The following is a 15,818-nucleotide window of genomic DNA, read 5'->3' on the forward strand; positions in this document are numbered from 1 at the left end:
CTTTTTCTGGCAATTATTTTATAGTCCTGCTTTTCAAGGGTTAAGCATTAACAGTGTAAAGAAGGAAGGAAGCAAAGAAGGAAGGAATGAAGAACAAAAAGAAGGAGTTCACTAGCCTTCAACCTTCTCAGGTATCCTTACTAGAACTTCTAAAGTAACCATGGCAACTAACACCCGTATGAAAGAACACACCCACACACACACACACACACACACACACACACACACACACACACACACACACACACACACACACACACACACATAGAGCGCCACAGTGACTGGTGTCATAGCAACGTATGGAACAATAAAAGCTCTCTTCTGAGCATTAAAAGCCTGAAGTGTGCCCCATTTGGGAGTTTGAGTTAATTTACCCATTTGATCCTTCCTCCTCTGCTGACGAGGTCCAGCAGAGCCTGTCAAGGGTGAGAGTGGAGACGCTCTCCACCGAAATAATAAGCACTAAAAAACCAGCTGCAAGTGTGATTGTCTGCCTCAAGAATGTATGAAAGGGTCCCAACAGATAACGGAGAAGTGAGAATGTAAACGAGCGGCATATTTTGAAAACCTAGTTAAGAAAAAGTTGGGATGCTGTGTCAAACCCATATTGTATTCACAACAGACCGTAGAAAACATCCTAAATATTGAAATAAAACATTTTAACATTTGAGGAGAGAATGTTATGGCAGCAACAGGCCTCAAAAAAGTTGGGAAGTGGCCAACAAAAGGCTGGAAATGTAAGTGGAGCCAAAAAGAAGAAGAAAAAACACCTGGAGGAAAATTTTGTTACTAATTAGTTAAATTGCTGACAGATCAGTAACACGATTAGGTAAAAAAAGAGCAGAGGTTCACTAAAATTATCAGGTTTGCAAATCAATGAATTCATTTTTATTTACATTTTACAAACTGTCTCTTTTTAAAAAAAAACAGTTTTTTTAAAGTATTTGGAAATACATCAAAGTAGTAGTAGAAATGAAAGTGACCTACAAATGGGTCATAGAAACCCATTGTAGGTGGTTGCTAGGTAATATGATGTTGTCATTGGACATGGGTGAGGACCTTCATTAGTACTTCTATGCCAAGTTTGTTTGGTCAATTAATAAAGGAGTAAGAGGAATACATGGATATTATTGGGCCAACCAACGTAACGTTTAAGGCAAATATAAAATAACTTTATATTTTCTCTAGTTTATCTAAAGGTTAATGAATCAGTATGAGCAAGCCCTATAATCAAAATAATATTTTCAATGCTAAAATATAATTAGTCATGTCAAATTTACTGTTTTATTAAAAAGCACATTATTAAATAGACACACTTACTGAATGGATTAAAATGGAAAATTAAAAAGAAAAAGAAAAACCCAAACTCAAACATTTTCCCAGCTTCAGTCAAAACATTAATGTATATTTTGATCGTTTGTATGAGAAACTACTGTGGCTTAATACAGTCAGTATAAATTCTGTTCAGAAACACATTCTTCCACTTTGCAGATGCAACCAACTCGGTCCACTAACCAGTCTCTTTCTCCCATTCACTCCTTCTGCACCTCTGACAGGCTAACAAAGGCCAGCAGCTTCACGCCGAGGCCAAACAAAGAAACAAAACCCGGTCAGAGGCACTCGCTCAGGAAAAGGACACGAAGAGAATGGATAGAGAAAATGAAGCAGAAAGGAGCTGGAGGATAAGAGAGGATGCATGGCTATAAAGTACAGCTGACCACAGGAGGGCTCAAAGTTAGCCAGACACTGACCTCCAAAAGGCATCTACTGTTCTTACAGTACTTGTTTAATCCAGTATGATGTTTTTAGATAATTATTCCCTGAACTAAAGATTTAGCTACAAACACGACTATTTAAATCATGCCTACTAGCTATTGAAAATAAAACATAGATAAGGAGCATGAATGCTCCTCATTCGTGCAGAATTTTCACTTCTACAATTTACATACAGAAGTGTATAAAGAAACCTCATAGTTTCACACTTTATTTCTATTAGAAGCATCTAAATTAATTTAGGCTCCAGGACTTTGCTCGGTTAAGTTCACTAGCACACGTTGGCTGACTGTTCTGGGGTTAAAAAGTGCATGCCATGTTTCTAGCAGAGGCAGACAGTTAAAAAAACAGAGATAGTGTAGTTCATCTATTGGCAGACTACAGGATGGCAGAGAAACTCTTCTCCATCAAGAATTCTTGGCTCCCATCTTGTCTACATGTGGTCAAGCCAGCTTAAATCTGCTCACTGGGTCTTTTGAGAGGGCCTCAATTTGAAAATCAGCAATTAATACATACCGACATATGCCTCCCTCCCACCCACCCACCTTCAATAGTTATCCCAGTGACAGGCTACGGGGTGGGGGTGGGGGGGGGGGGGGGGGGGGTTCAGAGTGGACATATGCTCCCGTCTGAGGCTAGGCGCAGCCAATTTTTTTCATGATAGAGGTGGAGGGGCTAAACAGCAGTGCAAAAAGAGGAGTCTGTATCTCCTGCTCTTCCACAGGACTGTCCATCTGTTTTTAAGGGGTCAGGGGGGGCAGTAACAGTTTACAAACACAGAGGCTTAACCTCTGCAGTCTGAACATTGGAGGCCATGTATTCCTGACAGCTGCAGAGCATAGCTAACGCAGCAGCAGGTGGATGGATACCCAGAAGAGCTGCTGTTTAATTACAGCCTTTTTGGTCCTTAATTATGCCTTTTACTGCTGAGCAGGTTTGATGTGAAAAGTGCTCGGTGGGGGGATAATGATGTGAATTGCTGGTTCTATACACAATAAACCTGAATCTTCTATAAACCATTGGCCACATGCACAAATACACACTTCATCTTTTATTCTTACCATAACTTTACCTTTAGTCTTTGAAAGGTGCTTCCTGAATGGGGAGCCACACTGTATATACACAATTTGCTTTCTTAAGTGCCTTTTGCAAAGTGTTTAACTGGCATAAATAAACACTTTTGTTAGCAGGTCACACCATGCAGCTTCTGTGGCGGCTGTGGTTGCTCTCACCTGGCTTCGATTTGGTGGAAGAGGTTGTGCCAGCGCTGGTTGACTTCCTGCAGCGACTCGTGGACCTGTGCCTGCTTGGCCTCGTCGCTGGCTAAGAGCAGCTGCTCTCCCAGCTGTTTCAGGTGGCTTTTATTCTCACTAAACAAGTTAATTTCCTCCATACAGTCCTGTAAGGAAACATGAAACGATGCTGATATATGAACATTATATCCTTTGTGAACATTTAGTCCTTAAAACAGCAAGTAACCTTGGAAAACCTGGAAACTATTCCAGTGGTTCTCAAACCACATCAAAACTCATGATTAACGATACAGGGCAATTAGCCAAATGTTGTCTGTTTTTTCTTCATCGGGAAAAAGTTCACACCTAATCAAGTTTTAGTGCAAAGCCATAAAATGGATGAGTTATAGTCATTCAACCTGCCCATTTCCATTCCCTTAAGCACTGGGTTTTTTACCAGAAAGTATTTTCTTTAGCTACTATCTTAATAAAAAGTACTGACAAGGGGCTCCAATTTTCTCCGGTCATCTACAAGCAAAAAAACACAACCTCTAAAATAACTGAAATCATACTTCATCTTGAGACAGGAAGGACAACTGTTGTGAAAAAACAAAAGGCCTATAGATCATCAATTCTAGGCCACCATCTGTTATAAACACAGCACATGTAGTTCATATATGGACTTAAAATAGAGCTTATATGAATGCCTTAGTTCATGAAGTAGTTGTTGGAACACACACTTCCTCAAAGTAATGTCAAAATAATACCCATAAACAATCCCTTTGTTGATTGAGGTGATTATTGTCTGTGAAACTCTAGTGTTGGGCAACGCCTCGTACCTTCTTTAGTTTCTCCACCATTTCTTTGATGCTCAGCTCTCCCCGGTGGCACACTTTGTGCTCCATCTGAGTCAGCCAATCACAGAACTCCTTGTTTTTGTCATTGAAGATGGTCCACGCATTGAGACGATCTGCGATTTCCTGCTTGCGCGATGACACCTAAGAAGAGTCAAAGCAATAAAAGTGGTGTTTAAGCAGTGCTATAAGTTAAAGATTACAAGTGTGAACTACCTATTCTCAGATAATCACCATGCTATGTTTGCACATTGGGTATACTGCTACAATATATAAAGCCCCGCTAAAATAATTCACTCTAATAAATCTTCAGTGCTGGCAGTTACAAAGTGCTATGGTGCAGAGCACATCTACTGGTTCTCTAACTAAAACTTTCCAAGATCTTTTACAATGTTTTGTTACAATTAACAAGCAGATCATGGAGAGAAAAATCATCTATAGTTGTAAACGTGGTACTTTCGTTGGCAAATTTACTGTCAACTTGCAGGAAACAACAAAAAGAGTGGTGACGAACCTCTTTATGACTGTCAGTCCAGTCTGAAACAGGGTTAATTGTTTTGACTCCCCTTGGTATGCATCCAAGAAACAGTCTGACCCAAATATAGTGCACAAAAAAGCATTTGTGTGGTTGAACTTGGTGCAACTGGGTGTATAACTGATGAAATTTGTAGGGCACTTCAAAAGCCCCAAAGCATAAAAATGTGTGATTACATGGTATTAAAGATTAAAACGTGGCAAAAATGTTCTCTTGCTACAGTTAAATAGCATTTCATCAGTAATCAACTGAATTGAGAAAAATCCCCAGGAGAGTCTTGATATTTGATGAAATTAACAAGGTCCATTTACCTAATGACAGCTTAATACCATGAAAACACCCCATTTCATTGCTGCGGGGGGTGATAATCTTTTTGAAGCTAAAGGGCTTAGCATGCCCATGGGGCATGTTACATCAGCCATAGTTTATTGCTCAGTGACACTTTTATTTTAAAATGAGCCCCGCTTTGGTTTTAATGAACTGGCATCGGAATGGAGGAGAATTTAGGGTGCATTGTGAGCCGCGGTCACCCTGTGAGGACTTAGTGCTTCCCTGGAACAATAGATCCAGTCCCTTGAATCCCCCTTAGCCCAGCCGAGCCATCTGCTCATCAGACCCATTCCGGTGGCTTCCCCCACCTACCACCTGTTAACTATGCAGAGGAAACTGCAGTGGCTCAGATCCACGCCCCCCGGCCATGTCAGGGATGAATACGGATTAAAAATGTTTGGTGTGATCTATCAGCTGAAACTAACAAAAATTCGTTTTAAGACTACTGTCTAGACTTTTCTATATCAAACTAACAAAAACGATTCAGTACAAAAATCACACACACCTAACTGTGAGTGAGTGGTCTTTACTGGAAGAAATCAGATGGCTTTCAGGCAATTACATGATGGTATTGTGCAAAGTTAAGGTTAACTACTTCAGTTTGCATACAGAAAACAAGAGTACTACACACACAATGCATTCCTGGCTGCTGTTGCTATAACCGTGAAACCCAGTAACTCCTGCCAAGACAGGGGCAGGTGGACTATAATTGGGGACTCTATTAGCATGAGCATAAATTAAACCATAATCCCTGACAAAAATGTATAGAGCTTGTCATAACTGTGTGTTTCTCAAGAAAAAGAGTGATTTTGTGCCTAAGCCGAAAGACTTAGTCGCAGGAATTTGAGCCTGTGTGTATACAGCGGAGCTACTTTCTGCAATAATGTAGTTACAGAATTAACCCCCTGTTGTTTTAGACAGCTTCATGTGATTGCTCGTGGTAGCCTGACTTTTTCAAGCTCTCACTTTAAAAAGACTTCTCTTTACTTGGCTGATACGAGCAGAACAAGCTCTGCTGGATACAATCTAAAAACAACCTGTGAGATTCACCAAACTGCAGAGGAAATATTAACAAACAAGTCATTTGGCTTGCAGGGAGGCAAATTGCTGAAAAGGAGACAGATGCAGTTTTCCCTCCATGAACCTGCGCATGCTGGCTCTTTTCTCACACAAATGAGTGTAAGTGTCTGTGTGTGTTTGTGTGCGTGTCTCTGTGTGTGGTGTAAGGCTTTGTGCTGCTGGTCACCGCCAAAACACAGCTGGTAGCAACTTTTCCCTCCTTCTCTCCCCAACCTCTCTTTCTCTCTCTTACCTGTTTCATCTGCAGTCCCTAAGACACACAGTCCCCCCGCTCTCTGTTTACATATAAACTTCTCTGTCAGTTCTCACCTTCATACACAGCTCTTCCCACTGACTGTGGAGTTGCTCCAGCTGCTTCTCCAGCAGAGCCGAGTCACTGGCCGTGACATACTGGGACAGGTCCGTCTTCATGTTGGCCAGTTCCTTCAATCCGATGGCCAAATGCTGCAGAGAGAGCTCAGTCTCCTGCATAACACACACAAGCATGCACACTTGAGCACCCGGTCAGATAGCCATGTACAAGTTGTGTGTGAACACGCTTCTCTCTTTTCGCTCTGACCGTCCAGATTAAAAGGATGTGGACGGGACAGGGGGAGGGTAGAAGGGGTAGAAAGGGGGAGGGGAGTGAAAGCATGGGGATATTAAATAAAGGAGGGGTGGGGGTAAACTCAGGGGTTCTCTGGTGGGATGGGGGTAGCTACTGATGAAATTGAAGTGTTCAGAAACTGGCTAGTTTTCAGACCAGTCCAGAAAACTGCAAATGATTTATTGGGATTTAAATGATAGGTTACTGTCATATAGGTGCCAATGGCATATAGAGATGTCAAATTTTCAGTGTCACAGCAATGACAAAACAGTTTCTGTTCTTCTGTTTCTTTTCAGTAAGTATATTATTTCAGTAAATTACACAATGTCCACTGCTGGCAACCCTCAGTACCTGTTTTTCTGCAGCATGTGGATCTGATTCTGAGAATTAATTTGCAGAGAACGAGGTCCTACTCTGTTAAGACAAAGAGTTTTTCAAAGACTGTTTCCGAAGCAGAGAAGGTGACTGTCCTTGGCGAAAGAAGCCGCAGTACTAAAATGTGAAAACCCTATTATCAGGAATGCAAGTGAAACCCTTGATAGTCCTTGATATATTAAAGCACAAATTGAAATGTATTTTCATGCATTAAAATCTAAATTGAATCTAAACAGAGTTAATCTTCTCTGCACTGACAGAACCAAAGGCCATATTTCTACATATTTGATCTTGATACACTTGTAAATTACAGACTGTGTGTTTTCTAGATAATTTAATGCTTTGGAAAAGTAGCAAACATGCACATTTATTATATATGGAGTTGCATTACTGTTGAAACTTTGTGAAGGCTGATTGCAATAAAACTATAATAAAGCTTAAAAGCTCTTTAACTGCTTTGATGAATAGAGGTAGATTTCATTTGCACAACTGAGTACAAAAGGTTCTATTATGTCTGGAAATCATACAGCATAGCAGCTCATTTTATTATCAAAAATTGCCTTCATTTCTTAAACAGTATGTTATGAAATGTATTTTCACTCCACTGTTAGAAAAGTGGAGCTCTGAAATACCCGCAGCAGTTTTCTACAATTTATATCCCTCTACTTTTCATACATTCACAAACACATGAAAACACATCCTTTACAATATTATATTAAATCACCTGGATAAGAGCGGAGTCCTCCGGTCTTTCACACGTCTGTTGTTTCATCTTTAACTCGTGCATTTCAGACACGATGTTGCTGATTCCATCCTGACACCGAGACCACATCTAGACAAGCAGCGTGACACAGAGCGGTCAGAGATCTCTGGAGTGTGCTTGAAAACACATCAATAAAATGCCTCAGAGAAGACAGGGACAGCTTTAACATGTTAAATTATCAGACACCAAATGTGCCTTCCAAAAATAAATTTAATGAACCTCATAAAAGGAAAAAACTCAGAATGTCATCAGTGTTCTTAGTTTTTTAACAGTCAAGCTTTCAGATGCTGTGATAAATCCTGAGTGAAAATTTTTTTTTTAAATGTTACAAAACCATAGCTCTTTGGGTCCTTAAAAATGTAATATATTATTCTGTATGATGTCTGCAGTAGTCAATTCTGTTTTTCTATCAATCTATGTGTGATCTGACCTTTAAAACGCTGTTCAGAGGGATTTCCCTTGTCCGGGTTGGATCCTGTTGAGCTTAAAGGGGTTAACACAACTTTGCCTGACCTCTCTCTGGTCACGAAACCAGTCAGATGTCATAATTAACACAGCTCACCCAACACAAATGTTAGGGTCTGAATATTCTAAAAGTCAGAGAGCAAGCACGCTTAGCAGGACTTGACGAAAAATAATGAAAGGGTGTGCTCATGTATCTGTATTTTTAAAGGTATTTTTAAAGGTATTACTTGTAATATAAGATTAGGGTGGTATTTTGTTCGATGTCTGGTCTGTCTAGGTCTTACAGTAAAGCACTGAAGGAATGAAAGGGGCAGACACTGGCAACCAGCTGTCTCTGGATGTGGATCATGGAGAGATTTGAGTCGCTCTTTGATCCCTCTTGGCAGGAGCTCAGTGCCAGGGCAACACACCAGCCTGAGTGTGTGTGCGTGTGTGTATGTATGGGTTGGTTGGGATCAGGTCCTAGATATGGGTCATGCAAAGCAGACACCTCCTACTCCTTTGTTAGTGCACAGACACACTCTTTTTCTTGATTTTCCTGAAGGTGCAGTTTTCTAAATACTCAAAACATATCAGGCAGTGATATAAATGCAGTTTTAAGGTAAAACCTAATATGCTGTCTCTTGATTAAGCTGGAGAGTGGATGGTAAATGTTTATCTTGCCTTTTATATGTGTAGATTTTCTTTCTCACCTACATCTTTCCATGTTATGCAAAATATTTCCTTTGGTGTTGGAGCCTTGATACAACAGTTGAGGCAATACTTGTTCTATTTTAGAGAGCTACAAGTGTATGTTAGGAGTGTGGTAATAAAACGCACTCATTTTTGTTGTTTGTTATTTATTTTTTTAAATTTTACTTCCTGATACTTTCATTTGATCCTTTGGGTTAGGCTTGATTAGTTTAAATCAAATACAGCAGTTCATGCTGTATTAACATGTTGGGTATGATGTGTTGGGTGCCACAATCCAGTATATCAAGCTCAGCCACCAAAGGACACCTTGTGCATAAAACTGGCGAATGTCTTTGACAGAACAGCGAGAAATGATCCAAGTGAATGAGAACGACTTGCTCTGTCAGCGGCTATAAATCTGTGGGTTGGGCCCTCCTGGTGAGGCTATGGAGTAAAACTAAGCTGAATGAATATGATTCATGCAGTGAAAACCAATGGGAAGGAGTTTGCTGTGCTGACCTTTATTTCACCAAAGTTCAACTTATTCTTTATTGTTAATGATTGATAAAAACCTTTCACGTGGGTGGGCTTTTTTTTGTTAAAAGTGACACATGAATCTGTCTCCTGCAGTTCCCTGATGGTAGTGAATTCCCAGGAAATTATGGCAAATTGACCTCTATGTTTTCTGAATTTTCAGCTTTGGGTTTCTTGGGTCTTTCTGAACTGTATAAAGTCTTTTGACTATTAATCAAAACAGTGAGATTCGGATATGGATTTTACTCGTACACTTTTAAATAACTGATGATTCAGATATAGCATAAAAATGCTAAAAATTAAACACAGGCATGTTACCTCAACAGTGGTGTAAAGCATGTCTCTTCTTTCCCTCAGTAGTGATGTGGTTCGTTGCCAGGCTTCATCTATGGCCTGAAACTCTGACTGCAGTCGACTGTAACACTCTGAGTCCTTCATTGTTTCACACAGATGTTTTCCAGCCTTCAGTGTCTGGGTGTACACAGTGGAGTGCTGATCCAGAGACTCTGTGATACACTTTGAAAAAATGTGGGGAGAAATAGTCTTTAGGGTGAAACTTTTGAGTAAAAACATTAAAAACCTAAAACGTTAAGTTAATATAACTGATCTCCCTTTCAAAGCCCTCTTCTCATGCATCTCTGGGACTTCAGCTGCTCTAGATTGAAGTCCCTTTCTGTCCCCTTTTCCTTCGTTCCTCTCTTCTACAGCATGGCTGTCACGTCTGCTGTGACCCCCAACTGGTCACAGAAGACGGCCGCCCCTCCCTGAGCCTAGTTTTGTTGGAGGTTTCTTCCTGTTAAAAGATCATTTTTTTCTTCCCACTGTTGCCAAAGTGCTTGCTTACAGGGGGTCATTTGATTGTTGGGGTTTTCTCTGTATCATTGCAGGGTCTTTACTTTACAATACAAAGCGCCTTGAGGCAACTATATAAAATAACACTGAGGTTAACTGAATTGAATTGTCTCTGTTGATTCTGGTTTTGAACACATAGACAAATGAGCTAAGCCTGGTGAGTACGGCTGGTTCATCAGCAAAGATTGTGTTGGTTTAGGCAAACAACAACAACTTTTGCATGCTGTCACACAATGGTATGGATTGCCATTCAGACATGTCTTTTGCTGATGTACTCCCGCAGCCATAGGAGGAATTTCTAGTGCACAATCTCGTAAAAAATAACAATGAGCGTTCTCCTGGTAACACGCATGCCCTGATTCAGTGTCTGTGGGTTTGAGAACTGTGAAATCTTCATGAACGTAGCAAATCTCCCCACATTTTTATGGGTGGATTACTTAAACTTCATGGTCAGACTTTATATAGAAAAAAACAAAATTTTTTTCTCACTGCATTGTAAAATACATTTTTATACTGACCTGGTAATCATCGACACAGTTCTGCAGCTGATCCACTGCACAGAGAAAGCGTCCAGTTGGGGGCAGCAAAGAGTCAGCGTCCCTCAACAACTTCCACAGATGTTTCAAACCATTCTTGTAGATTCTCCATTGGTGCAGCTGTTCCTTTGTTAAGGTCCGGCTTTGACCAGCCAGAGCCACGGAGCTGAACCAGCCATTCTTTAAACTGACCACTTGTGCCGTGAGCTCAGATCTGTACAAACCAACAAAATACAATTTCAGTTTTTGTGTGTCATTGGGTCCAAAACAATCACCAAAAAGTAAAACCACATAAACAAATAAAATAAAATGGAGGCGATAAAAACTGTGTTACAGTGTGTCCACATACATACACACATAAAAACAAAAAGCATAAAATTTTACAACTAATGCAGCATAAGGACATCTCTGTCACAGCTGATTTATCTGCAATCTATAAATTACCAACTGCAAAATAAGTGGGATCTTAAAAATGTCTTCCAGCTGTGAGCAGCGGTTCCAGCAGTGAGGGAAAATTCCCTCTGGGTTCTTTCAAAATTCTGAAACCGTTCCAAGCTTCTCAAAGAATTCAAAGATGGATTCAAGGACATCGAGGAAAAATACAGCAGTTGTCTGCCATGCACACACACACAGTAATTTATTTTCAGTCAGTTTAAGACCTCAAAACAACCACCTCTCATTAGTCAAATCACCACCCCCATTTGTCTTTTGCAATGGATCCTTGCAGCTGTATTATTTCCCACACAAATCAAAAGGGTATGCACTCTACAAATATTTTCTTTTATGATTATACTTTGACCATTTAATGTCTCATGTATTTAAAGAAAATTCTACTGATACATTTGTTATTTTATTACACTAGCAACAACAAATAAGCATTTTATGTAAAATAATTATATGCAAAGTATTTACTTCTAAGCCTTTTCTTGACTTATCCATCATTTACCTTTTCTCTCCTGTTTCTTTTTCCATGGATTTGATTGCATCACAGAGAAGATGCTGCAGAAGCTGATGTCCAACAATTATGTCAGCCTGAAGTCTCTGTGGGAGCAGAAAAGAGGGCACAATGTGATTCTTACATCACTCTTTATCTTTTTTTAAATAAACACTGTTTATGATTAAACATTTCAAAAGTGTAATAAAATTGTAATTACATTTCTTGCAGCATTACAGCTTTTCTTCAAAATAACATGAAAATTGCTCCAGTGCTGCAATGCTCTCAGTCTCAGCGATAAATGAAATTACTGGGTCGAGGAGGTCATTAGTTTGGCTTCAAAGTGAATTATCAAATTTTTCAAATAGTTACTTATAGGAGGTATAAAGATGATTATCAACTTTGCTGATTAAAATGAGCTAATAGAGCAGTTTTTACATAGTTTTTATAACTAAAAATGAATAAAACATATTCTACCTGATGGACAATCAGCATCTCTTGAAGGCTTGGATAACTCGGGTTTTTTCTGCACACTGCTTCCTGCTCCAGTTTCTCCTTGATCTGTGTCAATCTTCCACTCTTTTCCTGAAAACTCAGGGAACGCTGGCACTCATCCTGCAGTTCTCTAGGAAAGAAATGTAACATACATCAACATGCAAAGCTTTCTTTTACTACAGCGCAGAAAAAGAACACTCAGTGCATCCATTGTCTCCAGAAAATGACACAATAAGTTATTCCTCAGAAGAATTTGGCAATAGACAACAACACTACAAAAAACACCCCCACCTTCAGTTATGAGGCTTTATGTATCAGGACACAATAAAAATAATCTGGTCCATTGCAGAAATTAAAATTAAGTAACTATAAGTTCAAATTAATATATAACATATATAACATATAACATATATGGCATACACCATATATTACTCATTTAACAAAAATGTAATGAATTGCTGCATTAGTGCTTCCCAACAGACGCGGTGTAATATCTCTTGTTGTTCCTCAGAATCAGAATCTTTTATTGCCATTGTAGCAATCAAACACTGAACAACGAAACTGACGTGCAATTCTTACTTTCACAGTCAAAATAAAAATTAAGTAATTTTAATTTTATTTATTTTTAAAAGTGAGTTAAAATTGATAAAAGATAAAAGAGATTGTATTTAGCTAACCTTTACCCTGATAAGAATTATATTTACTGTGTTATAATATGTAAAACCTAAGAATAGAGGGTACACTTTCTGTTTATGATGATTGAACACTGCTATGTGATACATAAATATCTGAATTTGCCTGAAAAACTGTTAAATGTGCAGACAGCTACACATAGATTACTATCTTTGCTTTCTCGTGAATTGAACTTCCTCACCTGTCTGATGAACGAGTCATGACTTCGACCCACTCCCTGATAAGTACGTGCAGTCTCTCTGACTCCTGTTTGTTAAGATTCACGTGGCCACTCATGTCTCTGATGTCCAGCAATGATGGAAACAGACCACAGAGCTCCTGGAGTACCTGCTGCAAACCCAGGTATATTTGAAACAACTGTAGTTTAAGAGCATTTGTTAATAAAGTGTACAGGGATGTAGACAATAGTGAGTCCGACGAACCTTTACAGAGTCTGTGTTATCTTTGCCGGCCTTTAGTTTCTGCTGTAAGTCCTGCATCTGCTTTTTGAACACCTCCAGTTGGGCGTGAAATAGTTTACGTTGCTCTAAATCCTCCTGCACATTCAAAGAAATGTAACTGAGTATATATAACAGTTTGAGTTTGAGAAAGTGTCCCTCTGCACTCAGTGTGACGATAATAAATTCTCATACGGTGGGAAGCTAGACTGAAAGAAAACTGCACAGGTAAAATATTTCACATAACTTCCCTCACCTCAACACTCCTCTTTTTCTCTGCAATTGCCTTGTTTAGCAACAGGATGCCACGCGACAGCAGTCTGGTTTCTGATCTTATTAAATTTGCAGGTAGTGGTTCTAGCTGGCCAATAAGAGGCTTGGATGCTGCTAAGACATCTCCCATGATGCTTTGCAGCTCTTCAGCAGCACCCTGCAACTTCTGGATAAAAGAACAAAAAACACAAAATTCTGATTTTTCATATTCATATATATCCATGTAGTGTGTTTAATTTTAAGCAGCAGCTTTAACAGAAAAACTTTTTAACCTTTCAAATTGTTTTCATCTAATTTATTTGAGGATTTTTTTTTAAATAAAGCAGAAGATCAGAGCTTCTTTTTCTAACAAAATACACTTTTCTGTGTATTTTGAAGAAGAAAACCCCCAATATTAATAGCACCGCAAAAGCTTTTTGTTAAAAAAAAAAAAGAAAAAGAAAGAATTTCCAAATTAAACACGTAATACTGCATCAGAATTACGCACGAAGAGGGGACATCAGATGTATGAAACCTGAACAGACCACATTGGATATTTCTGCCAGTAAATGCATGCTGCCTGTTCAGTTCCAAGAATAGAGGATCAGTCATTGAGAAAAACATTTAATTAAATTGTGTATGTAATTCGTGTACTCTCTAAACCAATGCCAGGTACAGGATGAGTCAAAGGGGGAATTTGATGGCTCTAAATACTGAGAATGGCAGATATGAAAAATAAGATCTATTAAATCCTAATAAGCTTATTTGCTTGCTCAAGATAACCTTTAATAATCCCAGAAATAGTTTCAATTCAACCACTTAAATTTATTCATGCTTTCAGATATTTGATCTACTCAGTCTTAAGCTACTTTAAAACCTTATGAAACAAATCCAATAACTTGAATTTTTTTATTATTATGACATAAATCACATTGTGGATAACAGTGGGTTTACTGCTAGAACTTCACACACGCATACTGAAGCATTACATAAGCGTATGAGGCAGCTGATTTCTGCTAACAACCTGTTCTGTATAGACAGTCTAGTAACAGCCCTAAACTCACCTTTACTGAGCCATCTATGGCTTGAGTGTTGTGTCCAGCTGAAAGTGATGACCTTGATAGCTCCTCCCACTCGTGCTGCAGGTGTTTCTGCTGTGCAGAGCAGCTACAAGAGAGACGAGTGTATTCCTGCCAGACCAAAAGCGTCTCTTCTGTCTTTATGTTTTCCTCCTTTATCTCCTGCACCGTGTTCTGCCACCTGAGAAGGATGCAATGCTTGATTACTTTGCGGCTGTATAGCGCTAACATGCACAAAGTAAGACCATAGTTGCCTGATTTAGTTGACGATGTGTGCAACTGTAACATGTTTAGTTGTTAATTGAAATATTGCTGCGTGCACTGCAACGGAGGCCTCTGACCGTTTTTGTTCTCCTTCCACTTCATCACGTAGTGCCTGTGCCGCTCCATGATGGAGAGACCCTACAAGACTCTGACAGGATTTGTTCACAGCTGCCCAAAGTGCTTCTCCTTTTCCAGCCTCCTCCTGGAGTTGCTGTGGGACATAAAACACATTTCTTTTATATTCCTTCTTACTCTAAACTAAAGCTTAGAGACTGAAAAGCACTGACGGCTTGACATCTGTGAGTGCCTACATCTATTCTAAATCTGTCACAACTAGAATGAGGGGCTTTTAACTTCATACAGCTACAGCTGGTTGGTCAAAAACATTGTTTTTCTAAACTGTTGCTTTAACACTGGCAAATATATAAGGCTTTCAGGAACTGACATGTCAAACTAATTAATATGATAATTGTTAGAATGAAATACAACATGTGATTATTTTTCTTGTAGCTTTGTATGCACACAGTTGGATATAAAGGTTCACCAACAAGGCTTACCAGGAGGAAGTCCACGTATCCCTCTGCCTGCTTCAGCAAGAAGAGAGGAGCTTGTTGATGCTGAAAGGCACAGCGCACCCTGGTGGTGTGCAGAGTCACATCCCTCAGATCTCTGTGGAAACAACTCCACTTTTCCACAACCTGTTGAAGCGCAGGTCTCAGAGCTTTCATCTAGAAAGGCCGCCAGAAACAAGACCATTTATAAAGATAATTTATACTGTAGCTCAGTTCATCTGACATTTGGAATGATTTTTTGAGTACTCCATGCATTCTGTGCAGTTATTGAGCAACTTGTAAGACATATGACTCCACTAAGCACCATGTTTGGCATATGGTGCTGATCAGGGTGAGTTTATCAGAGCTTTGTTTGCTACGTCTGGAAAAAGGGACAGAAAAAAGAATAAACCAAGTGAAAGAGTGGAAGGACATAAAGCCAAAACAATAAACTTGAAAACACTTTGCAGAGGGAAAATGCAAAACTGAGTGATGAGTCAATGTGGGTCTATCATGATAAGTGACC

The 15,818-nt window shown here is 39.4% G+C and overlaps 1 protein-coding gene across 1 annotated transcript in view; it reads right to left on the reverse strand.

Moving 5' to 3' along the window:
* Positions 1–15,818, reverse strand: part of syne2a (spectrin repeat containing, nuclear envelope 2a) — an 83,706-nt gene that overhangs the window by 12,797 nt on the left and 55,091 nt on the right. The window contains exons 80-93 of the mRNA XM_080290046.1: positions 15,299–15,469; positions 14,819–14,952; positions 14,463–14,658; positions 13,403–13,585; positions 13,132–13,245; positions 12,891–13,039; positions 11,999–12,146; positions 11,534–11,628; positions 10,570–10,801; positions 9,518–9,715; positions 7,490–7,597; positions 6,114–6,269; positions 3,845–4,003; positions 3,006–3,172 (exon numbers count right to left, since the gene is read on the reverse strand). Coding sequence (XP_080146172.1) covers positions 3,006–3,172; positions 3,845–4,003; positions 6,114–6,269; positions 7,490–7,597; positions 9,518–9,715; positions 10,570–10,801; positions 11,534–11,628; positions 11,999–12,146; positions 12,891–13,039; positions 13,132–13,245; positions 13,403–13,585; positions 14,463–14,658; positions 14,819–14,952; positions 15,299–15,469 — 2,210 coding nt within the window. The remainder of the gene's footprint in view (positions 1–3,005; positions 3,173–3,844; positions 4,004–6,113; positions 6,270–7,489; positions 7,598–9,517; positions 9,716–10,569; positions 10,802–11,533; positions 11,629–11,998; positions 12,147–12,890; positions 13,040–13,131; positions 13,246–13,402; positions 13,586–14,462; positions 14,659–14,818; positions 14,953–15,298; positions 15,470–15,818) is intronic.

Source organism: Astatotilapia calliptera, chromosome 15 (genome assembly GCF_964374335.1).
Source record: "Astatotilapia calliptera chromosome 15, fAstCal68.1, whole genome shotgun sequence".
NCBI lineage: Eukaryota > Metazoa > Chordata > Actinopteri > Cichliformes > Cichlidae > Astatotilapia > Astatotilapia calliptera.